Source organism: Myxine glutinosa, chromosome 3, assembly GCF_964187855.1.
Source record: "Myxine glutinosa chromosome 3, kmMyxGlut1.1, whole genome shotgun sequence".
Taxonomy (NCBI): domain Eukaryota; kingdom Metazoa; phylum Chordata; class Myxini; order Myxiniformes; family Myxinidae; genus Myxine; species Myxine glutinosa.
The window spans coordinates 107,673,834-107,699,642 of record NC_136263.1 but is presented as its reverse complement, the minus strand read 5'-3'; the positions used below and the strand labels follow the sequence as shown (position 1 = coordinate 107,699,642).

Below are 25,809 nucleotides of genomic sequence, written 5' to 3'. Positions count from 1 at the left end.
CAAACGAGAGAGAGAGAGAGAGAGGGAGGAGAGAGAGAGAGAGAGAGAGCAGAGAGAGAGAGCGGGCGAGAGAGAGAGAGAGAGAGAGAGACAGAGAGAGAGAGAGAGACAGAGAGAGAGCCAGAGAGAGAGAGAGAGAACAAGGAGTGGGGCAGGGGTAGCGAGGGGTGGGGCAGAGACAGAGAAAGAGAGTGGGGGGACGACAGAGAGAGGTAGAGCGACAGAGAGGGGTGGGGGAGATGGACATAGAGGGGAGGGGGAGATGGACAGAGAAGGGTGTGGGAAATAGAAAATAGAGAGAGAGGAGGCAAGAGAGAGGGACATGGAGGAGTAGGGGAGAGAGAGAAGGACAGAGAGAGAAGGAGAGAGAGAGAGAAGGAGAGAGAGATAGAGAAGGAGAGAGAGAGAGAGAAGGAGAGAGAGAGAGAGAGAAGGAGAGAGAGAGAGAGAGAAGGAGAGAGAGAGAGAAGGAGAGAGAGAGAGAGAAGGAGAGAGAGAGAGAGAGAGAGAAGGAGAGAGAGAGCGAGAAGGAGAGAGAGAGAGAGAAGGAGAGAGAGAGAGAGAAGGAGAGAGAGAGAGAGAGAAGGAGAGAGAGAGAGAGAAGGAGAGAGAGAGAGAAGGAGAGAGAGAGAGAGAAGGAGAGAGAAGGAGAGATAAGGAGAGAGAAGGGGAGAGAAGGGGAGAGAAGGGGAGAGAAGGGGAGAGAAGGAGAGAAGGAGAGAAGGAGAGAAGGAGAGAAGGAGAGAAAGAGAGAAAGAGAAAGAGAGAGAGAGAGAGAGAGAGAGAGACGGGGGAGAGAGAAAGAGAAAGCGAAGGGGACAGACAGAGATGAGGAAGAGAGACAGATGGAGGAGGAGGAGGAGAAGAGAGACAGAGTGGGGAGGAGGAGGAGAGACAGATGGGTGGGGAAGGCACAGAGAGTGGTGGTAGAATGGGGAGGGGGGGCAGGAGGGGGGTGAGGTGGAAAAAAAAATCAAGAAAATGAGCGGAGGCGGGAGGCAGGGGGTTGGCAAAGAAAAATATATGTTATGCTTTATGACCGTGCACGCACACAAACACAGAGACAGACGGACGGACGGACAGACAGACAGACAGAAACACACACACAGCCGTTTATTATCATGGATGGATTGGACTATGTCCACCCTTGAGGTGTAAAAGACAACAGGAGAGTCATCCATATTGAACCAAGAAATACCACACCGGTTAACACTCACAAACTGTCCTTACACAAATGTACCTCACCTACAGTGGCATGCTCTTGTCGATAGACACGTTCGGATCGTTAATGTCCACAAGCTAAATGAAGATCATCATTATTTGGTCGCTGTTCTTATTAGACTACAATGATTAGACAGTGGTCTTATGATGGAGTGCTTCGAGATGCAGCTCCCCCTGCTGAACTGCATTACCATGATTGTTGATTTGAGATTTGAATCCACAAAGGAACCAATTTAACCCCAAAACCCTCACAGATGATCATGTGACAAAACGGGTTCTCCTGCCTTGGGTTTTTATATTTTTGAAGTGCAAGTTTAAGGCCCAAATAGAACACAATCACAAATTACATTTTAGGAACAAAGTAAAGAGATAAACAAATCAACCTCCATCTTTATCGTTGTTATTCCACGATTCCCACCTGTTTGTCCTGTGGTGTTCGCTGGGTCTTGGTTTTTCAAATCCACACTGATTGTGAAAACGCTGATGTTGCATATCCTCCCAGGTGTGAGGTTATCAAATGTTATGTTTTCACTCGTTGTGTTGGTAGACTTTGTGTCTGTTGTATTATCTTTTGCCGTGTACATAATCGTATATAATGTACTGTCTCCTTCCGCGGGGTCCCAACGCACGTCGAGCGCGGTCGTGCTGTGATCCTCGTTCGGAGTGCAATTCAGGCCTTGGACAGTCGCTGGAACCGAGGATAAAAAACACAAACACACAACAAATAAACATTTTAAACACGAAGGAAATAATTACACAAACACAACATTATTTAACAAAATGATTCAAACCAACACAATAACCGATCCAAAACATTATATAATTATGTACCATGACATATCCTGTAGTCCAGTTAAGCAAGTAAACTTCCCTCGTCATCCAAACAGTGGAGAGATTCAAACTCTCTCCCAACTCTATATTAGCTCCACCACCGAAGGTGGAGGGAGGTTATGTTTTCACTCCTGTCTGCTTGTCTGTGAACAGGATGTCGCAAAATGTTGTGGATGCATTCGGACGAAATTTGGTGAAGAGTTTGGGTGTGTGCCAAGGTATTTACCCCATGACGTCAAGTCGTACAACTGCAAGTTGTCTTCGAAAAATTTGCCCCTTAACTTAAAAAAAAAAACATTTCATGACAAGGAAAAGTTATTTTTGCAAAAATAAAAAGGTTACATGAGGGACAGGTTTGCCGGCCAATATCAAATGTGCATAACTTACAAATCACATCAACTAAGCACAGTAGTAGAGAAAACTACAGGGATGGTGTCCATACAGGAGGGACTTCTTGGCCTATCACGTCAATGCCATATCCAAAATCCCTTGAACTTACATGAATACACAAGTTTATCTCATACTTTGAACTTGCATGATTACTTTTTTTTATAGAATATTAGCAAAGGTACCCAGCGTTTTCAGGTAACATGAAGTCGCTTCCTGACGGGAATATGAGGATCAGGGAGGGAATAGGGGTGGGGGAGAGAGAGGTGAGCAGGATGGTGAGGAGGGGGAGGGGAGCGGGAGAGAGGTGAGGTGGAGGGGGGAAGGAAAGAGGAGGTAGGAAGGGAAGGGGAGGGGTATGAGATGGGGAAGGGGATAGGAGCAAGAGAGGGGAGAGGAGAGAGGAGAGAGGAGAGACATTTGACATTTTGTTCCTCTTTATTGCGAGGAATCGTTGAACTTGCACAACTTGTACAAGGTACAACAACAACAAGCATTTTAAGGCCATTTTCCCTGCTAGAGCGGGTGTTAGCCTTGCGGTCCCCATGACGATCTTCTCCATTTTGCCCTATTTTCTGCATCTCTCCTTGTTAACCCCCTTGCCCGCATTTCTTCTTCCACCATCTTTAGCCAAGTCTTTCTCGGTCTTCCCCGTCCTCTACTTCCTCCTACATTCATTTCCATCACTCTTCTCAACCAGTCACTTTCATCCTTCCTCAACACATGACCAAACCATCTCAACCTGTTCCTTTTCACAGCATCAATCACAGGCTCTATTCCCATCATCCTTCACAATTCATCATTTGTCTTCCTCTCTCTCAACGATACTCCGCACATCCGTCGAACCATTCGTATTTCCACCCTTTCCAACCTTCGTTGCTGCTCTACGTTCATTACCCATGTCTCGCTCCCATAAATCATAACACTTCTCACACATGCAGCATTCACCTTTCCTTCAGCTTCAACGACACTCCCCTCATCATCAGCATGCCACTCAGTTCCCGAAACTTCTTCCATGCACATCTCACTCTAGCAACCAATGCCGAGTCTGATCCACCTTCTCCATTCAGCATGTCTCCGAGGTAGCAAAATGTTTGCACACCTTCCAGCTTCATGCCGTCTCCAAGATCCAACTCAACATTTCCTCCATCTGCAGCTCCCTCTGTGCACACCTTACATTTGAATGTAGCTGCCACACTGGTTAATGACCCTCTCAGACCACTACATTTTTGATGAACCCACTCAGCACACATTGTACAATGAATGGAGTTCACTCCGACACCCTTCCTACACACAGCACAGGGCCACTTCCCAGTTCTTTCCACCTCACCACATGCTTTACCACTTGCCATCACCTTCGTCTTTCCGATATTCACCTTCAGACCTTTTGTCTCCATACAATCCTTCAACTTGTTCATCTTTTCCTTCAGTCCATCCATACTTTCCGCAATCAACACCAGATCATCTGCATACAACAACTCCCACGGTAAACCCTCCTTTACGTTCTGAGCCAGCACCTCCATCACAGCTACAAATAGTAGTGGACTTAGTACCGACCCCTGATACACTCCCACCTTCACCTCAAACTCACCACTGTTCCCGTCCTTCGTCCTTGCAGCTGTGCGCACTCTTTTGTACATTGCCATCACTACTCTGATCAATCATTCCTCCACTCCTAACTTCCTCAATGCCCATGTCAATACTTTGTGTGGAACCCTATTGAATGCTTTCTCCAGATCAACAAACCCAAGAAACAACTTCTTCCTCTTCTCCATGTACTTCTCCTGCAACTGCCTCACAATAAAAAGCACGTCTGTCGTTCCTCTTCCTGGCATAAATCCAAACTGCATTTCGTCGATCTTCACTTTCTTCCTTATCCTCCTCTCCAACACCCTTTCCAATACCTTCATTCCATGCTCCAATAACTTTATCGCTTGGTACGAGCCACACTCCAGAGGGTCACCTTTCCCCTTGTATAGAGGGACGAGGGTACTCAGTTCCCAATCCACTGGAATGCGGCCTTCTTTCACCACCAGATTACAGATCCCTGTCATTCTCTTCACACCCCAACTTCCTGCTGCCTTCAACATATCTCCCACAACTCCCGTCGGCCCTCCCGCTTTTCCACTCTTCATTGCTTTTATCGCTTCCTCAACTTCCTTCTCAGTTATCTTCTCTGCCGGTCCTAAAACTGCGTTACTCTCTATGATGCCATCCCATTCATTCTCTGTATTCAACAGCATTTCCATATATCTTTTCCATCTTCCTTTAATTCCATCTGGGTCGACAACGATTTGTCCCACTTCATCCTTCAAGCAACTCACCCCCATCACATCACACCTCTCTTTCGCTATCTGCTTTGCAATCCTGAATACTGCTTTCTGACCCTCTTCCGAATCCAAGCGTTCTCCGAACATTTTCCTACATGCCTCCTGCGCCTTTCTTTTTTTGCCTCTTTCTTTGCAGCCTTCCTGGCTGCCTTATAACTTTCATGCTCTGCTGTTTCTGCTCCCGCACCCTTCGCCTTGTGCCACTCCTTGAACTTCTTCCTCTTCTCGTCAATCCTCATTCCAACTTCATCATCCCACCACCATGTTTCCGAGTGCCTCGGTGGTCCTTTTGTCCATCCACATACCTCACCAACGGCTCCCAACAGACTAGCTTTCATTGACATCCAACCACTTTCAAGCTCAACCACATCATCCTCGACCCTACTCAGCCTCTCTTTTAATGCCTCCTTTACTGTCACCTCTTTCAACCTCCACACACACCTTCATTCTCGGTTGGTGCTTCACCCGCCGAGCTCTCCTTGCACCTTTCACCCTTATGTTGCAGACAACCAAGTGGTGCTGTGAAACAGCCTCCTCCCCCGGGATCACCTTTGTGTCCCGGAGGTGCCCCCTATCTCGCCTATGCACCATCAGGTCGTCAACGGTTGTCGTCGACCCACCTGACATGTATGTAACAAGCTTATTATCCTCTTTCTGGAACTGAGTATTACAAATCAACAAATCAGCTCCATCAGCAAACTCCAAAATCCTTTCACCTTCTCCATTTCTCACACCATATCCGTAACCCCCATGAACTCCGTCAAAACCATCCATACTCCTTCCCACATGTCCATTTAGGTCTCCTCCTACCATAACAACTTCCTCATCTTTCACGTTTTCCATCAGCTTCTCTATCGCACACCAGAACTTGTCCTTCTCTTCATCACTTCGACCAACCTGCGGAGCATATCCCGAGATGACGTTCACCAAGAGTTTTCCAATCATCATTTTCACCATCATCAACCTATCACTCACTCTAGTCACACTCACCACACTGTCTACAAACTCCTCAGAAAACAGGACACCAACACCATTCATGCTCTCCAGGCACCCTTGCCACATAAACTTGTATTTCTGTCCCTGCCTACCCTTCACCATTCTCACACCACTTCCCTTCCATCTTGTCTCTTGCACACAACATATGTCCACTCTTCTTCTGACCAATACTTCCACCACTTCTCCTGTGAAATACCCTGTCATTGTCCCTACATTCCATGTCCCAAACCTCAGAAACCGATCTCCACTTCGGGCTGTACCCTGCCCATATGTAGTTGTAATTGTCATGGTTCTCTTTTGAGGCAATGTTTTTATGGCCGGATGCCCTTCCTGACGCCAACCCTCTTAGTCGTCTCTTACGACACGCAGGGATACGGTGTACCTATTCTAATCCAGGGTATACACTGGGAAACGTTTAAAACATGGAAATTCTGGGGGGGGGGGGGGGGGGGAGGGGGAGGGCGGCGTCAGCATCACGGCTGTGGTTTAAACATATTTAAATAATATTTAAAGAAAACCATGAAAAACAATCTGGGAAAAGTCTCTAAGTGAGAACGTGGATTTGAGAAAGCAAGGAGCAGAGGTGGAAGAAAAACAAGATATAGGGGGCGGGGCACAAGTCGAGACAAGGAGGAGAGCGAACAAGCACGTGTCCGGAAGGAGAGAAATAATTAATATAGAAAAAAAAAATTGTTTGTTTATTTGTTTGTTCTGTTTTCAAAACGCTGGACAAGGGGTAAGATGTTCGTGAGAGGTAGGGGGGAGAAAAGAAAATCAAAGAAACAAGCAAATACTATGAAGGAAAGAACCCATATTCACAAAACACTGACGGGGGGGAGGGAGCCCGGAGAGACCAGGCCGCACGAGGCGCACGAGGTGCGAACAAAGAAGCGACTAATTACACACAAATTTGCAACAACTACAAAACCAAAATCAAAGAGAAACACACAACAACACATACACAACAAAATACCCAGTGGAAATTTGACAAAGAAACGAACGGGAAAACACTCAAACTTTGATGCCGTGGAGAGATCGAAGCAAGCCTCGTCGCTCGAGGGACCGGAAGTCGTTGTGTACAAGGTAAATCAAAGAAATACAGGCAGGTGACTGTGCAAGGTCAAAAAAGGTAAATTATAAATTCAATGTAAGAACACCATCAACAAGTTCACATAAAGATGCTTTCACACACCACTGCTGCGAAAACAGTGTACAATCACTGGATTTAAATTCAACTTGTACACGTGATGTGACCAAGGTTTTAAAAAGGTGAACAACATCAGAAACTCGTTGGAGATCTCGCGAGATCTCGGAGACGGTGGGAGGGATTTTCGAAGCTCCACACGGTCTCCACGTTTTTCGAAGTTAAGTCTGTTCACAATTGTATTTTGTCGAAACTGTATTTATCTTTCGGTGTGTGAAGTTATTGTGTGCAACTTTGGTTGTTTCTCGGTGTTTATCTTTCATAAATTGATCGTCTGTTTGCCGTGTCGTGTCTTGAGGCCTTGTACAGTGTGCACTGTACAACCTTGAGGCTTTGTTTTTCTCTCAGCGGTCCGTCGTTTGTGATCCAATAACTTTCGTTCTCTGTATTCCCAGGCTTTTCACCCATAGCCTACTTCCTTGTGTAAATCTCAACTCAAAAAAAAAAACAAAAAAAACAAAAAAAAAAACATTTCCTTCTCTGTTCTCATTCGTTTATTCATTCTTATTCGTTCGTTCGTTCTTCGACCACGTGTTTCTCCCCCATTTCCCCAGATAGTTTTCACTCATTAACCTTCAATGTTTACATTTTCCCCTCAAGTTATGTATTCCGTCATATTTTATAACACCTTTTTCTTCTTCTTCTTTAAAAGGCTGCTTTCGACTTGCTCACCAAATCAATTCATCCCAAAAAAAATATCCATCTCCTATAGTGCCTTTTTTCTACATTCCCTAAACTCTCCTGCACTCCATCCTCCATCCAGCGTCCTTAAACGTATTTTTAACTCGAAGGTCACAAGAAACTCATTTTGCAATAAATGTTCGTTTCCCATAAATCGTACACTTTCAAAAATCCAATCTCACCCCTCCCCTCCAAATCTTCCCCATAACCCCTCCCCTCCAAATCTTCCCCATCACCCCTCCCCTCCAAATCTTCCCCATCACCCATCCCTTTCAAATCTCCCCCCTTGCCCCCTCCCTCCTAAACTACCCCCTCACCCCTCCCCACCAAGACGCCCCCTCGCCCCTCCCCTCCTAGACTCCTGCCTCACCCCTCCCCTCCAAATCTCCCCCATATCCCATCCCTTTCAAATCCCTCCCCTTGTCCCTTCCCTCCCAAACTCCCCCCTCACCCCTCCCCTTCAAATCTCCCCACCCTCATTGCTTCTCAATTTCCCCCCTCTCACCCCCCCTCCTCAAAGCGTCCTCCCCGCTTCTTCCCCCTTCAAACTCTCACCTCCATCTCCCCCAACCTTCTGCCTCGCTCTTCCCCCTCCTCAAATAACACCTCATTGTGGCTCACCCAATCACCATCAAACCTTTTGTCCGCCCCATCCTTCCCTTTCTCCGAGCTATTCTGAAATCTCTGACACACCTTCAACAGCTCTCCCTATCTCTTCCACCTCTTCCACATCTTACCCTACCCCTCCTCCCCCCTGTTCTGTATCTGATGCTCCCCCTTCCTCTTCATTAACGGTATGGACCTCAAACATCCGGGGCCTTCGTTCAAACTTAACTGATCTCTCCATACAGGTTGCTTCTGTCAAACCAGACGTGATCTGCTTAACAGAAACTTTCCTCCTTTATGATGTCTCTGATTCCATAGTATCTCTCCCGGGCTACTCCCTCCTCCGGTATGATAGACCTGAGCCTCGTCCTGGAGGCGGGGTTGCTATCTTTATCAAAAACTCTCTTCCTCACTTGCCCTGCACTGCACTCTCTCCACCTCACCCCCAGGAATACCTCTGGCTACGGCTTCCCCTTCGCTCCCACCTCTTGTTCATATGTGTGTTGTACCGTCCACCAAACAGTGATGACTCCATCTACATCTCGCTGTCTGATGATATGGACCAACTTCTATCTACTCATCCCAACTCTCTCTTCCTCATATGTGGTGATTTCAATTGTCACCATGCCAGTTGGCTGGGTGTGGGTAACCTCTCTCACCAGCCATGGCTCTTCAGCAAAGGACTTCTGCGACTCACTGGGACTGACACAATCTGTCAATTTCCCGACCCGGATCTCAGTCAACAGAACATCTTCTCTTCTGGACTTGGTTATGACTAACTTCCCTGAAAATGTCTGCTGCTCTTCTTCTGCTCCGATCGGATCATCTGATCATGTCCTTGTTAAAGTGGACATCTCTCTGACCATCCTCAGGGAGCCTGCTCAGCGTCGACGAGTCTGGCATTTCACTCAGGCCAACTGGCACGGTCTTCAAGCAGCCATCAATCATCTGGACTGGTCTCCCATCTCTACCACCTCTGACATCAACTCATCCTGGGAATTCTTCCAAAGTAAATTGCTCTCTCTCATGCACAGATTTATCCCATCTCGTCTTCAGTTGTCATACCCTTCCTCCCGTCCATGGTACACGGAATCTTGTGGTGAGGCTGTTGCCCAGAAACAACTTGCCTTCGTCTCCTGGAAAGCAAATCCAACGGAAGGAAATCTCATTTCCTTTCACAAAGCCCGAAACAAGTGTGTGTCCACCCTCAGGAGAGCCAGGAAACAATATCTCTCCGTTCTCAAGACCGAACTCTCTTATCTGTCTCCCTCTTCCAAATCCTGGTGGCGTCTGGTCAAATCCGTTTCTGGTGTTTGTTCCCCCTCCATCCCCTCCCTTACCTCAAACGGCTACACAGCTGACTCCGCACGTGAAAAAGCTGAATGCCTCAACTCTGTGTTTGCCTCTAAATCTTGTGTCCCAAACCCATCCCTCTCTGTACCCACCATACCCAGTCGTACCCTGCTGCTCCTGGACTCCGTGTCCTTTCCTCCTGACAAGGTGGAAAAGTTTCTGTCAACCCTCGACTCTGATTCTGCAACTGGACCCGACGGCATCAGCCCACGGGTCCTAAAATCCTGCTCTGCTGCTCTATCTCACCCTCTCTCTGTTCTCTTCACCCTCTCTTTTGCTCAAGGTCAACTGCCATCTGCTTGGAAATCAGCCAACATCACCGCTTTGCACAAAAAAGGTGCAAAAACAGATCCTAGCAACTACAGACCAATCAGCCTTCTCCCAATTATCAGCAAAGTCATGGAATCCATCATTGCTTCGGATATGAAATCTTTCCTCTTCTCCAATGGCTTGATCTCTGATCATCAATTTGGTTTCAGACCAGGTCACTCTACTCTGGACATGCTGCTTCTGCTGTCTCAACAATGGATGGAGGTCCTCAATGCCAAACAGGAAATTAGAGCTGTCTCCCTCGACATATCACGTGCCTTCGACACGGTCTGGCACCCCGCTCTGCTCACCAAACTCTCCTCCTTTGGTATCCATGGAAATCTCCACGCATGGCTGGCGGACTTCCTCTCTAGTCGTCGTCAACGTGTGGCCCTGAATGGGTTTCTCTCATCTCCTCTTCCTGTTCAGGCTGGAGTTCCCCAAGGCAGTGTTCTGGGCCCCGTGCTTTTTCTGGTCTTCATCAATGATCTCTCTGACTCTCTCGAAAATCCTCTCTATCTCTTTGCTGATGACTCCACTCTCTGCCGCTCCATTCCTCTTCCCTCAGATCGGCAGTCTGCTGCCTCCTCACTCTCTGAAGACCTGGACAAAATCACAGACTGGTCAAACAAGTGGAACATGTCTTTCAATCCTGACAAATCTCACACTCTTACTATGTCTCTCCGAAAAGATCGACTGGACAACCCTCCCATCTACTTTCTCAACAATCCTCTCCAAGAAGTTCTGTCGCTCAAGATTTTGGGTCTCACTATCTGCCATGATCTTTCTTGGGAAAACCACATTTCCAAGCTGGCCTCCAAAGCCAGTCGCCGACTGGGCATCCTCCGTCGTGCGAAGTCCTTCCTCAGCACACCTGAGCTCCTCACCACATACAAGGCTTTCATCCGCAGCTCAATGGAATACTGTTCTCCCCTATGGGCCGGTGCTCCTGCCTCACACCTAGCTCGGCTTCACGCTGTTGAAACCAAAGCTTTCAGAATTATTGGAATCTCCCGCGATGAAGCTATCTCTGAGGGCCTTTCACTCACTCACCGCAGGCAGGTAGGTGGTCTTTCTGTCTTCTACCGACTCCTCTCCGGCCTTGCACCCCCAGCTCTCTCTGTGCTCTGTCCCCCAAATATTCCTACAGGTCGCACAAGATCTGCCAGCAACCCTCTGATGGTTAAACTGCCGAAATCTCGGCTCTCTGCTCACCTTCACTCTTTCATTCCTCTTTTCTCCCGCCTCTGGAACAAACTCCCTCACTCCCTTCAATCCCACTCCTCCCTCCAGGTCTTTAAAACAGCTGTTCACCACCATCTCTTATCTTCCCCCATCCAAAACCTTGATCTTTTCTACCCCCGCTAATTCACCCCAGATCCACCTTGTTTGAAATTCCAACTTCTTTCCTGGAAGTCCTGGCAGTGTCCATATGTTTTATACCTCTCCCACCACCCCCTTCCCATGCCCCCCCCCCAAAGCCCTCGCCCTCTCTCAGATCTCTCGATGTCTCCATGTCTCTCGGTCCCTGCTCTCAAATGTTGCGTTTGTGTCCTTCCCCCTCTCTCCCCATCTTGTCTACCGCTCCCGATGTTATATGTTTTATGTGTCGGTTTGTCTTTCTGTGTGATTAATGTTCGCTCTTTCACGAGCCTCGATCTTGTATACAAACAAAAAAAAAACCAAAAAAAAAAAAAACCAGAATCACAAACATTTTGCATTTTGTGTTTCTTTGACAGGTATATAGCAAGCTTCGCTTCAGAGGACAAATAGTTGGCTAAAAGGCATTCATCTTTACACTGGTGGGAGATGCTAAAACCTAAAATAAAAACACAATGAGTAAAAACTAGGCCTCGCCCCCGGATAACACATGATAAAACTGCCTATAAAAAGGCGTGCCAACCTAGAGCAATCGATAAAAATGTGAAAAATGGTTTCTGTGGCACCGCAGAAGGGACACGATTCTGTGTTATCGGAACATATACGGTGAGATAAATCATTGGAGCGTAAAATGTAATGTGCCAGTCGCCACTGCAAGTCTCCGGAGCGTTTGGCGACGGGTACTTTGTACATAGCAGGCCAGTTGATCGAAGTGGAACGAGTAGTCTGGAGCATTCTCCTCCAATGTGCTTGTGGTTCTGCGGGTCTATCGGGAACAAGGGTTTTAACACACATACAATAAACAGAAGATTTTCCCATCAAATGAAAGGAGGTGAAACCTTGGAAATGAAGCAAAAGCTCTGGAAAAGGATGGTGGGATGAGAGAGGGCCAGCTTCCACCTTTGGAGCCCATTTTAGCCTCCTTTGCTTGAAAAAGCGCAGAATCACAGAAAAAATCCTCCCAATGACCCGAATGGACCTAACTCCAGTGGCCACAGTGACGTCAGCAGCTGGTTTCCACTTGCAAGGAGGAGGGGTTCTAAAATCTTTAACCTTGGTGCATCCAACATCAATAAACTTTTGCATAAAGGTGCGATCACTGCAGATCCCTTCAAAAATGGGGTTTATAAAGATTGGCTCGTTTAAAAACATTTCAAGGGAGTAGTTACGGTTATCACTGCGCACGGTAACCGCCTGCCATGCCTCTAGCACACTCCTGTAGAACAGGGGGCCTGATGCAATATCAACTTTCTTGGTGTCAATGAGGAACAGTTCCTGATCGTAGCTGAGTTTCCCTGCCTGCCGTAGCAGGTAGTGAGCCAAGGCCTTCCACGAGACGTCCGTATACAACAGTCGACGAAGCGACAGGAGGCGAAAAGCCATCACTTTGCTGGTAATGGTGATCATGCCCTGTCCTGTCCTTCAGCTTCAACAAGGAGGTTTAACACACCAGGTTTGAGCCAGTGCTTTCCCCCCCAAAAGAAGTCAATAAAAATAGATTGTAGTTTTTTAAGAGTAAAAACCGGGGGCTGCAGTGCCATAAAAACGTGCCAAAGCATTGATGCTGCAAGGTTATTTATAATGAGGGTTCGGCCCCGATACGAGAGTTGACAGAGTAAGCCCTTCCATTTGAGCAGCTGCCTCTCCATTTTATTTATTAGAGATTCCCAGTTTTTCAAAATAAAGTTTTCAGTGGCAAGAAAAACGCCTAGATTAAAAAAATTCCATCCCATACCCATTCAAGTTGCTCAGGTAGAGACGGAGGAGTGGTGCCATTTTGCGGACCAAGATAGGGAGCTCTGCTCTTTTTCCAATTCACTTTTGCGGAACTTGCCAAACTGAATTCTTGAATGCTTTGGACCAAGGCCAAAACGTCCTCATCCGAGTGAATGATTACACAAAGGTCGTCTGCATAAGCAATTACTTTAAACGGGTTCGCTGTCGGTTGGGGAAGGAAACCGAGAAGACGTGCACGCAACCGGATGAGCAAAGGCTCAATCGTGAGAGAGTACAGGAGGCCGGAAAGAGGGCAACCTTGACGAATGCCTCTACTAGCCGGGAAAGGCTGACATAAAATGTTGTTAACTTTTAGGAGACTAAAAGTGTTATTATACAGTAGCTGTACGTGAGAGATAAAATTTTCCCCAAAACCAAACCCTCTCAAAACAGAAAAAAAGATTAAAATGATCAATGGTATCAAAGGCCTTTTCTTGATCTAAGAACACCAAGCCAACATTTGTTTGTTGGAGAGAACAGATATCAATCATGTCACGCACAATAAATATACTGTTGTAGTGGCTACCGCTGGGTTTACACAATCGCCTTGCACCTACCAAGGACGCGGAGCGATCACCATGCCGGGCTCGTCCAGGACGCCCGGGCAGGCCTGCGCTCAACATGCCAGGCCTCGGCCGGGACGCCCGGCCACGCCCGCTCTCGACCTGCCAGGCCGCGTCCGGGACGCCCGGGCATGCCCGCCCTCGACTTGCCAGGCCGCGGCCAGGACGCCCGGCCACGCCCCCTCTCGCCTTTCCTGGGCAAACGCTCCGGGATAATGTGTGTATATATATTGCTGCCCGCTAAACGGGCTTTTCAGAGTACCCGAGTTGTTTTGTGACAAGAAAGAAACTCGGACGAATTCCAACTTTTTGGCGCGTCCATTCTTCCGACTACGTGGGAGCACAGCTCCTTCATTGGTGACCTACCGACATGGACACGGCAGTTGCCCTTAAACTGCCTACCTTCTGGGAGGCTCACGCGGCGGTTTGGTTCGCCCAGGCGGGCTCCCTGTTCACCCTGCAAGGCATCACGGCCGACAACACCCGCTTCCACCATGTGGTAGCAGCGCTCGGTTCAGCCACCGCGGCCCGCGCCCTGAGCCTCCTCGAGAGCCCGCCAGCCGCCGACAAATACGGCGCGATTAAAAAGCTCCTCCTCGACGCTTTCGCCCTCCCATCGGCGGAACGCGCACGGCGCCTGCTCGACCTGCCCGAGCTCAGCGACACGCGCCCATCCGAGCGAATGGACTACATGCTTTCGCTGCTCGGCGAGCACTCTCCGGCATTCCTGTTCCGGGAGTTGTTCCTCCGTCAGCTGCCTAGCCCGGTACGCCTCGCCCTGGCGAGCACGACGATCACGGATCCCCGTGCCCTCACCAGGGAAGCCGACAAGATCTCCGCGGCAGGCCAACGCATTGCAGCAGCGACCTGGGGCCCACCGCCGTCCGACGCAACGCCCATGGCGCCCGAGCACCCGGCACGGTCGACGACCGAACTGCCGACGCAATTGGCGGCCGCAACGCCGAGCCGACCACCTCCAGCACGATGACCGGGGCCTCCACCTGACCAAGCATGGTGTTACTATCATGCCAGGTTCGGACAGAAGGCCCGGACATGCCGACCCCCGTGCACCTTCGGCAGGCCGGGAAACGGCCGGGCCGGCGTTCATTACCAGCCATGAGCGCCGGCCACACGGGCAATTTACTTTTCATCACGGACAAAGCGTCCGGACGGCGCTTCCTGTGCGACACCGGCGCCCAACTGAGCATCATACCCACCTCCGATCAGGACAGGCAGTCCGCGGTTTGCGGCCCCTCCTTGGTTGCGGCCAACGGATCGGCCATCCGCACCTTCGGTCGGCGCAACGTCACCCTCTGCTTCGGCGGCCAACGCTTTGCTTGGACTTTTGTAACCGCCAGCGTGCCCATGGCTCTGCTAGGCGCCGACTTCCTCTGCACACACGGACTGCTGGTGGACGTCCAACGGCGTCGCCTCATCAACGCCGAGACCTTCAGCTCCCTGGTATGCACATTGAGCAGCTCCGCTCCGACCGAGCTGGCATGCGCCCTCCCGGCGGCGAACGAGTTTGCTCGCCTGCTCACGGAGTTCCCGGCCCTCACGCGGCCGACGTTTTCGGCCGTCGCAGTACGACATGGGATCGAGCACCACATACCAACCATGGGCCCGCCGGTCTACGCCAGAGCCCGCCGCCTCGACCCAGCCAAGCTCGCCGTGGCCATAGCCGAGTTCGACGCTTTGGAACACCTCGGCATCGTGCGGCGCTCCGATAGCGCGTGGGCTTCGCCACTACACATCGTCCCAAAACCAGGGGGCGGCTGGCGCCCATGTGGTGACTACCGCCGCCTTAACGACGCTACCACCCCCGACAGGTATCCGATCCCGCACATCCAAGACTTCTCCGCCCGTCTGGCAGGACGGGTCATTTTTTCAAAAATCGATCTCATACGGGGATATCACCAGGTACCTGTCAGGGCGGCCGATGTCCCTAAAACGGCCATCATCACGCCGTTCGGCTTATTCGAATTCCTACGGATGCCGTTTGGCCTCAAGAACGCGGCTCAGGCGTTCCAGCGCTTGATGGACGGCGTGCTGCGTGACCTGCCGTTCCTCTTCGTTTACCTGGACGACATCCTCGTCGCCAGCACGTCCCGGACCGAGCACCTCCTCCACCTCCGAACACTGTTCGGGCGCCTCAGCGAGCACGGCCTCATCGTCAACCCGGCCAAATGCCACTTCGGCACGACGGCCGTTGATTTCTTGGGCCACCACATCACCAAGAACGGGGCCGTGCCGCTGCCAACCAAGGTCGAGGCCATCACCACGTTTCCGCGTCCCCGCTCCATAAAGGCCCTGCAGGAATTCCTGGGAATGGTGAATTTCTATCACCGCTTCGTGCCCCGCGCTGCTCAACTCATGCGGCCCCTCTACGAAGCCCTCCGGGGCAAGCCGGCCAAGCACGACATCGTCTGGTCCGCAGCAATGGACGCGGCCTTCCAAAGCTCAAAGCGGGCCCTCGCCGACGCAACACTGCTCGCTCACCCGGTGCTCAACGCTCCCATCGCCCTCACCACGGATGCCTCCGACTACGCGGTGGGCGCCGTACATGAGCAATGGGTGAACGGGGTTTGGCAGCCACTCGCTTTTTTCAGCAAGCAGCTCCGGCCGAACGAGCTCAAATATAGCACGTTTGACCGTGAGCTCCTCGGTCTACACCTGGCCATTCGCCATTTCCACCACCTCCTGGAGGGCCGACCCTTCACGGCGTTCGTCGACCACAAGCCGTTGGTTTACGCAATGGCCAAGGTCACGGAGCCGTGGTCGGCCCGCCAACAGCGCCACCTCTCCGCCGTGTCGGAGTTTACCACGGACATCCGGCACGTCGCCGGCAAAAACAACGCCGTGGCCGACTGTCTTTCTTGGGCCAGCGCGAACGCGGTCCACCTCGGCGTGGACTTCGCGCTTATGGCGGCGGACCAAACCACCGACACCACGGTGCAAGCCCTCTGGGCGGCGGACACGGGCCTCCGCCTGGCCGACATCCCCTTCGTGGACACTGTCCTGCTCTGCGACGTCTCCCAAGGCCAGCCTCGCCCCATCGTGCCCGTTACCTGGCAACGCCGCATCTTCACCTCCCTCCACGGCCTTTCCCACCCGGTCCGGAAAGCTTCCCAGAAGCTGGTGTCGGCGCGATTCATCTGGCACGGCCTTCGACGGGACGTCCGCGATTGGACCAACACCGGCACAGCCTGCCAACAGTCCAAGGTCCACCGACACACCCAGGCCCCGCTGGCACCTTTCACCGTGCCCGAACGACGTTTCGACCACGTCACCGTGGATCTGGTGGGCCCCCTCCCCCCATCACGGGGGTTCACACACCTGCTCACCATGGTGGACAGGACCACCAGGTGGCCGGAGGCCGTTCCCCTCGTCTCCACCACCGCCGCCGACGTGGCGCAGGCTTTCATCGCCACCTGGGTTGCCCGCTTCGGCGCACCGGCGGACATCTCGTCGGACCGCGGACCGCAGTTCACCTCCGAGCTGTGGGGCGCGGTCGCCCGCAACCTGGGGGTCAAGCTCCACCGTACTACGGCCTACCACCCCCAAGCCAACGGGTTGTGCGAGCGATTCCACCGCTCCATGAAGGCCGCACTCATGGCCGGCCTTCAAGACGGCGGTTGGGCCGACCGGCTGCCGTGGGTCCTTTTGGGCCTCCGCACGGCCCCCAAGGAGGACCTCCGGGCATCCACCGCCGAGCTTGTCTACGGCCAGGCGCTACGCGTCCCGGGCGAATTCGTGCCCGACGCTACCAGTCCCTGGTCCGCAGCTCACCAGCGCTCGGACCTCCAGGAGGCCGCCCAACGGTTTGCCCCCGTGCCAACATCCCACCACGGTGACCCCCAGTCCTACGTCCCCCCAGCGCTTCGCACAGCGGAGTACGTTTTTCTGTGTCATGACGCACATCGGGGCCACTCCGGCCGCTGTACGACGGGCCCTTCCGGGTCCTGCGACGGGACGACAAGTCGTTCATCATCGACATCAGCGGCAGGTTGGACCGGATTGCGGTGGACCACCTCAAGCCGGCGCACGTGGACATCGACCAACCGCCACGGTTGGCCCTTCCGCCGCGGCGAGGCCGCCCCCCGTCCACGGTGCCCCCCACTCGACCGCCCACCACCACACCGGACCCCCCCCCCCCCCACGACCCGCCAGGGGTCGCTTCGGCCGGGTCATCAGGACCCCCCTCAAATTGACCCTGCCGGTGCAAGTCGATTCTGGGGGGACGTGTGTAGCGGCTACCGCTGGGTTTACACAATCGCCTTGCACCTACCAAGGACGCGGAGCGATCACCATGCCGGGCTCGTCCAGGATGCCCGGGCATGCCCGCCCTCGACTTGCCAGGCCGCGGCCAGGACGCCCGGCCACGCCCCCTCTCGCCTTTCCTGGGCAAACGCTCCGGGATAATGTGTGTATATATATTGCTGCCCGATAAATGGGCTTTTCAGAGTACACGAGTTGTTTTGTGACAATAAAGAAACTCGGACGAATTCCAGCTTTTTGTCGCGTCCATTCTTCCGACTACGTGGGAGCACAGCTCCTTCACTGTCATGAATTGTCCTTTTAGGGACACAGTAAGATTGATCTGGGTGTATGATCTCCCCAATAACGGCTCTGAGCCGGTTGGTGAGACCCTTGGAGAGTATCTCGTAGTCTGCACAAAGCAGTGAAATGGGACGCCAATTGTGAGGTTGCTGAAGGTCTCCCTTTTTTGGGATAAGGGCGAGTACAGCCCTACGTCAACTTAAAGGCAGCGAGCCTGATCGTCGGCCGTCCATCAAAACCTCAAGTAGCTCTGGCCCCAGGAGGTCCCAAATGGTTTTATAAAGTTCTGTAGGACTTCCATCCAGGCCAGAGGCCTGACCAGAAGGTAAGGTTTGTAGAGCAGCATGGAGTTCCTCCAAAGTTACTTCCTTGTCCAGTTGTCGGAGTGCAGATTCTGACAAGTTGGGTAAGGAAGAAGTTAACAACTCCATAACTTCGTTGTCGATGTTCCTAGCATGATAAAGTTCAGAGAAGTAGTGTTTAAGTGAGGCTCTGATATCTTTTTGATCATGCGTTATCCTTCCTTCCTTTGTTCTTACTGAAGTTATCTGCTGACTTCTCTTTGTTTGAGCTTCCAGTATGGTAAGCTCCAAATTGTTGGCAAAAAGATCTTATCTGCACTTTGGCATTGTCCCACCATTGTCCAAGGCGGGGGAAGGAAGATTTACGTTGGAGCGGGGCTTTCCAGAACACACGAAAGGCATCAACAAACAGTTGGTCGTCCAAAAGGCTTGCATTGAAGGTCCAGTAGGCAGCACCACGATTCCGAACTGGTGGGTGAATACGAAGTGCGACCATGTGATGGTCTGAGAAGCCACTTGGGACAATGTCCATATTGCTCACAACATTCAAAAAAACACTATTGATGTAAAAACGGTCAAATCTTGCAAGTGATAGGTGGGCGTTTGAACACCGACACCACGTGTATTAGCGGACAGAAAGATTGCGGATTCTCCACACATCGACAAGGGAATACTTAGACAAAGCTCTCAACAAAGGCACCGTGCTTGCTGGGTGAGGTTCCTCTCCATTACGATCAATGGCGGAGTCTGTTGTACAGTGGAAATCTCCACCCCAAGCAAACAAGTCCGTTAAAATCAATGTGTGCAAGAGAAGTTTCCAAGTGCGTGTAAAAGGCAAGTCTCTCCGTGCTATCACTCGGCGCGTAGACGTTCAGTACAGTGTGTTTTATACCATTGTGTGTAAAGGTGAGTGAAATCAAATACCCTTTGATAATCTCATTAAAAACAACTCTAGGACTGCAAAAGGAAGGTTGTATATAAACAGCTACCCCAGCCCTAGGGTGTTCCAGACTACTAAAAAACCATTTTCCTTTCATTAGCCTTTGCCATTCACTTGCACAAGAGGAGCTGCATCTTGTTTCTTGTAAAAGCAAAACATCAATGTAACTTCCCCCAACAAACTGCTTAACTTCGGCTTTGCGGATGGAAGAGCGTCCCCCATTAATGTTTAAACTCGCTGTAGAGAAAGCCTTCGAGGTTGGTGTGTCAGAAGCTCGGCCTGTCTACGTCTGCAGCTCCTTCTTTGCTTTAAGGATGCATTTCCGGAGGCGATACACTTGTGAATCGGTCACGCCAAGCAAGCTGTCCGGCTTTAAGGAGCAATCGCTTTGCAGAGATTATAAAGGTGGACAGGTCAGGGAAAAAGTCTTTAATTTTAACATGTTTCTTGTGATAGGTGTCATGGAGAAACTTTATGATATCAGCAGGTGGAACACTGGGAACACTCTCCGAATCTTGGGAAAAAACTGGATCGTTCCACACTTCGATGCTGCCACCAGAAGCAAGCGACGAGGCTCTGTCTGAATCATAGTCTGAGCACCGATCCGTGTCCATTACATCAATGTCATGCTGGTTTAATAAAGGAGGCCTCATGTTCTGCTTCCAAAGGGGGAGCAGGAGTGGGAGGAGGGGGAGGGGTGATGAGAAGAGGGGTGAGAGGAGCAGGAGGAGAGGGAGGATGAAGAGGAGGGTGGGGAGGAGGAGGTATGTTGACGGGAGGAGCTTTGCATTCCATTTGTGCCAAACCTGGTATTTGACCAGTTGAAGCTTTGCATACTGATTCAACCAGGTCCGGAGTTATTTGTGACTCAGAAATTGAACACACTTCACTCTCAGCGGGGAGGGGGATAATAGTGTATTCAATGTTAATATCCATGGGGCTTGTGACGACGGGAGTGGTCACGTGTGCTTCCTGATGCACAATACCAATTTCCTGCTCGTGTTCACCGGCCCCACAAGTAGGAATGTCATCATTCCCCGGAGCAAGAACATCAAAAGGGTTTTGAGTTTTAAAAACAGCAAATGTTGCTGTTTCTAAACACGAGTCATTGTTTTCCGCAGCCGGCGCCATCCTTTTTGCACTGCTCGTCGTCACATCTTGACTATTGTCGGTTAGATGTTTCAATTTATGTTTCCTTTTTGAAGGTACAACAGTGAAGCCTTCATTATCTGCCTGGGGTTGATTTACCCCCACCTCCGACGGTCCAGGCAGATTGTTCGAGTTTGAGGCGTCACCAGCATGCCCAACTCTAGATGGACCACTGTTGGTCTCAATGGGCTCTACCGGCCTAAATGCGCCACTCGATGTAATCTTGGGGCAAGCGTTCTTTACATGTCCAGATTGACCACATATAAAACAGGTCGTGGTCTCCGTCGCAATATAAATCTGGTAATTGCGACTTTTGTTTTTAAACGTCATCACTGCATTGAGCGATTGAGCGTTGTCTTTTAGAATGATATAGCAATGACGTCGGAACGACATGATGTGGCGAACCGAAGCATCAGAGGGCAGACGAAGCGGGATCATCGAGATTCGTGACACAACCGTGCCAAAAACGCTTAATGCAGCCACAATCTCCTCACTTGAGAAGAAGGGCGGAATATTGGACATGATTAACTTAACCGCGGTCGTGTCCAAAGGACTAACGTGAACAAAGACGTCCGGCGGTACGGATAGACCGGTTTCAACCGCCTGAGCCACGTGTCGCTCTTCCGACACGAAAACCACGATACGTTGGTTCATTTTTGAAGCGGCGAGAACATTCTCAATTCCAACGAGCTCTCCGAGAGCCATCACCACATTATCAACACGAACTCCGTCAGGTGGAGCAATCGTCACTCCGTTCTTGCGAGTGAGTGACTCGTACACACTATTGTGCAAACGTTCGTTTGCCACAGCTTAAAGAAAAACAAGAGAAGTTTAAGTTAAACAAAAGAAACCTTCCACATGCAACCAGCAAGTGGAGGAAAATGAAAATAACAAAAAAAAGAGGGTATAATGAGGAAGATAAACCACCGATGAGCGGCATACAAGGCTATAAGAACATGGCAGATGAAACGCAGGCCTGGAAACCAAGGGTTTCACGAAGAACCCGCGAAGCACTTCCGATGTGCGCTCTCTTTCTCTCTCTCTCTTCTCAACAAGGAAGGGAAACACGGGGAAAACTTCACAAACACGTACAAGGACACAAATGGAGTGAAATGGGGATAGGAAAGACGCCAACACAGCACAGTACTCACAGCTCGGCGCACACAGCCGCCATACCCAAATCGCAACAGCCAGCAGGGGGCGAGAGAGAGGGCGAGAGAGGGCGAGAGAAAAAGAGAGAGAGAGACTTTGACTTTTAAGCTCTTTTTATTATAAAAGTATAAAACAAGAATACCACCAAAAGCAATCAATCAGGGCAATCAGTAAAATCATAGCAATCCCGAAAGGAAAAAAACAAACGGTGCACTGCAAACCCAGCAACAGAAAGGTGCAAATGCCAGAAAAAAACAGCACACGATAAGAAACACCCGCACTGTATTATACGGAGATTAACAATTTGTTTTCCTGGACCTCACAAATCCCTCCAACACACCAAGTCGCAACAAAATTAGCAAGGTCGTTTGCCGTTTGGACACAGCCAAATTCAAGCTTGAGCCTTGCTGACACCAATGAACTAAAGAACACCATGATACTGCATTCCTGCATGGGTCTGCCGCCCAGCTTCGCCTTCCGCGACAGGTATACTGCCAGTTTAGCAGTAGCGGTTAGGAACCCGAATACAATGGATGTGGTTCCCTTTTTGGGAGGAAAGCCAAAGATGTAAGCTTTCAAAGAAAAGGTAACCTGCAATCTATGGGAAATAAAATTTAACCAATGAAACAAAGGAGAAAGTCTTTCACAATTAATGAAAGCATGAAGCAAATCTTCCCTCGCCGGACAAAAGGAGCAACAGCCGGAAATGGGGGAAAAAAAACGGATGACAGCATTGGAAGGAACAATCCAGTGGGCCAAACGCCACTGAAGGTCACCTGTTCTTTTAGAAATAAGTCCAGCATACATTGTATCCCATAAAGGCTCAGAGGGGGGACCGGGAGGCAAGAGTCCTTTCCACCGGGTAACCCCAGCTAGAGGTGGGTCCCCAAGAAGAAGTTTCACACAAGACCTATAGATACTCTTGCTGCTCATGCCATGGAAGGGGGGTGACCCTGCGCTCATGGGGGGCAGCTCGTTTGGGGTAAAAGTGACCCCTAATTTTGGGACTGTGGGCTCGACCTCTATGTCCTGCGTCCAATGTAGGCCTAGCTGGTGGCCCTTTCGGATCACCGCTCTTAGTATATTCTCGATTTGCCTCCTGGACCGAACACCTGTTAGGTCCGCCAGCTCGTTCGCAGGCTTCCATCCCTGTCCAGAGTCGTGTCGGAGATGACACACTTTCAGGATGTTGGCCGCTATAAAATGCTGGCAGAAGTCGCGACTCCTCGGGATATCGGGGAAAAGTGGGTTGAAAAATAAAGGCTCATGTGCATACATGTTAGTGCCATACGAGTCTGTTTGGCGACTTATCGAAACGCCCTGCCAGGCATTCAAGAGGCTCTGATAAAAAACTGGGAGCAGAGATGTATCGGTGTGTTGAAGGTTGGTCAGGAAAAGTTCCTGTCCGTATCCGAGCCTCCCAGCTCGTTGAAGAATGGAGCAGGCTAAGGGCTTTCCTGGTAGGTGTTCTGCATACAGCAAGCGTTGGATGGAGCGGAGCCGGAAGGCCAACAGGCGGCATTTCACATCGACTAGGCCATGACCACCCTCGGCCAAGGGACAACATATGGCGCTGGGTCGAAGCCAGTGGTAGCCTCCCCAAAAAAAATCCACCAGTTTCCTCTGGATAGCTTGGAGCAAAACCTCCGGTGGTTGCAGGCAGATGAACCGGTGCCACAAAAGGGTAGTGACGAGGTTGTTGACAACTAGCACGCGACCCTTATAGGACAGGTGGGGTAGAGCTCTTTTCCATCGGCTCAAACGCCCGTCTACCTGGTCAATGATCCTGTCCCAATTGTTCTGGGCATACTGAGGAGGTCCGAGGAAGACGCCCAAATACTTGATGCCATCGTTTGCCCACACTAGTTCTGCAGGAAGGGGAGGTGGTGGTAATAACGGTGGCATAGATAAGTCGTTTTTTGGAAAGGGGATCCACAGAGCCTTGCTTTTCCCCCAATTACACCTTAATGATGAGGCAAGGTTGAAGTCCGACAAACACTTTGCCATGGCGTCACTGTCGCATTTTCTTTTTATAATGACACACAGGTCGTCGGCATAAGCTGACAGGGTCAAAGGTGGGTGTCCTGGAGAAAGGGCAAGTCCAGGGATATCCTTTCTGAGGGCGATTAAGAGGGGCTCCAAGGCGAGGGCAAATAATAGACCTGAAAGTGGACAACCTTGCCTTACCCCTCTCTGAACCTTTATGGGTGGGCAAAATTCGTTGTTAACTTTGATCAGGCTGGAGATGTTTGCATATAACAAAGCTATGTAGGCTCTAAAATTTGTGCCAAGCCCACAAGCTTGTAACACATGACACAAAAACTCGTGATCAATGCTATCAAAGGCTTTTGCCAGGTCAAGAAACACCAATCCAAAATCCTCTTTAACACATTTACCAGTTAACAAATCTCTGACTAGGAATATGTTGTCATAGATGGATCTGCCAGGGATGCCGCAACTTTGATCAGGTGACACCAGGTCCCCGATAACTGTCTTCAACCGGTTCGCAAGGACCTTGGAAAACAGTTTGTAATCCGTGCACAACAACGAGATCGGACGCCAGTTTGACAGGTGTCGGAGATCGCCAGTCTTGGGTAGCAGGCAGAGTACTGCTCTTCTAAAACTGAGCGGTAATTCTCCGGATAAAAGAGATGCATCCAGAACATTGAGCAGCTCTGGGCCCAAAATGTCCCAGAATGCCGAAAGAAATTCGGCCGGTAGGCCATCGATGCCAGGGGCTTTTCCCGACTCCATCTCAGCGAGTGCACCGGATAGCTCTGGAAGGGTAATTGGAGCATCCAGCTCCAGACGTTGGGCCTCAGCCACGGAAGGAAGGTGAGAGGTCAAAACATTCATCATTTCGTGAGAAACTGTTTTGGCCTTGAAAAGTTCAGAAAAGAAATCAATTATATTTAATCTTATATCACTCGGATTTGTTAGGATGTTCCCCCCTGGGTCCAAAACCGAAGATATGAGTCGTGCTGGTTTCTCTATAGTTTCTAGGTGAAAGAAAGCCTTAGTTGGGGTATCTGAAACCTTTATATTTTGTATTCTTAGCCGAACTAGTGTGCCCGCTGCTTTTTCATGGATCAAATCCCTTAATTGGGCCTTCTTCTCGAGTAGCAACCGATAGTTCACTGGGTTGCTCTCATTGGCCAACTTGCTCTCTAACCTTAAGATGTCTGCTTCCAAGCAAGCCATCGTGATGTGTTTTACATTGGTACAGTGCGAATTAAATTGTTGACAAAATACTCGAATTTGGGCCTTTAGGTTATCCCACCAGAGGCTAATTGAGGAGAAAGAAGATTTTTTAGTACTCATTTCAGCCCAGAAATCACGAAAGGAGTCTGTAAATAAACTGTCCTCTAAAAGTTTAACGTTAAACTTCCAGTAACTATTTCTGCATGTGGGTCGAGGAAAAGAAAGATCTAAGGTTACCATATGGTGGTCTGAAAACAATGACGGAAAACAACCTGACGAGGCCGCGACGTTCTTAAAGGGTACATTTATGTACCAGCGGTCGAGTCTTGCCGAAGACACCCGGCCATTGGCACATCGACACCAGGTAAACTGGACTGTATTGGGGTGGTGCAATCGCCAAACATCCAGTAGACCGGCCGTCTTAAAGAAACGGGATAGGTCCGCATGGGACTCGGGGTGGGGTTCTGCCGAGTTTCTGTCTTTCGGAGGGTCAAAGGTGCAATTAAAGTCACCACCAATGCACACACATTGATCGAGATCAACTGATTTCAGGTGGTTTACCATGGAAGTGAAGAAGGCCTTTCGGTCCCTGCTCTCACTAGGTGCGTACACATTGAAAATGGTACAGCGGAAGTTTTGATGTGCAAGCTGGAGGGAAATAAGCCGGCCTTTTATGACTTCCTGAAAATGACAAGACTCGAAAGCTAGGCCTGGCTTTAGAAAAAACCCAACCCCAGCAGATGAGGCTGACAGATTGCTAAAATAGCATTGCCCTTTGAAAGTTTGGCACCAGTCATGTTCCACGTTAGGTGTGATGTGGGTCTCTTGTAGTAAAAGAACACTTGCCTTTTTACGGTCAAACAAGTTT

At 50.3% G+C, this 25,809-nt stretch overlaps 1 protein-coding gene across 8 annotated transcripts in view; it reads right to left on the bottom strand.

Moving 5' to 3' along the window:
• The window catches only part of LOC137413458 (receptor-type tyrosine-protein phosphatase H-like), a 308,008-nt gene that overhangs the window by 215,751 nt on the left and 66,448 nt on the right, over positions 1-25,809 (bottom strand). For 2 of the 8 annotated variants that reach the window (XM_078774400.1, XM_078774404.1), the window contains exon 1: positions 1,640-2,135. The exons of the other annotated variants lie outside the window; for them this stretch is intronic. In XM_078774400.1, coding sequence (XP_078630526.1) covers positions 1,640-1,805 — 166 coding nt within the window. In that variant the 5' untranslated portion in view covers positions 1,806-2,135. Of the gene's footprint in view, positions 1-1,639; positions 2,136-25,809 lie in introns of those variants that run through there. 8 annotated transcript variants of the gene reach the window in all.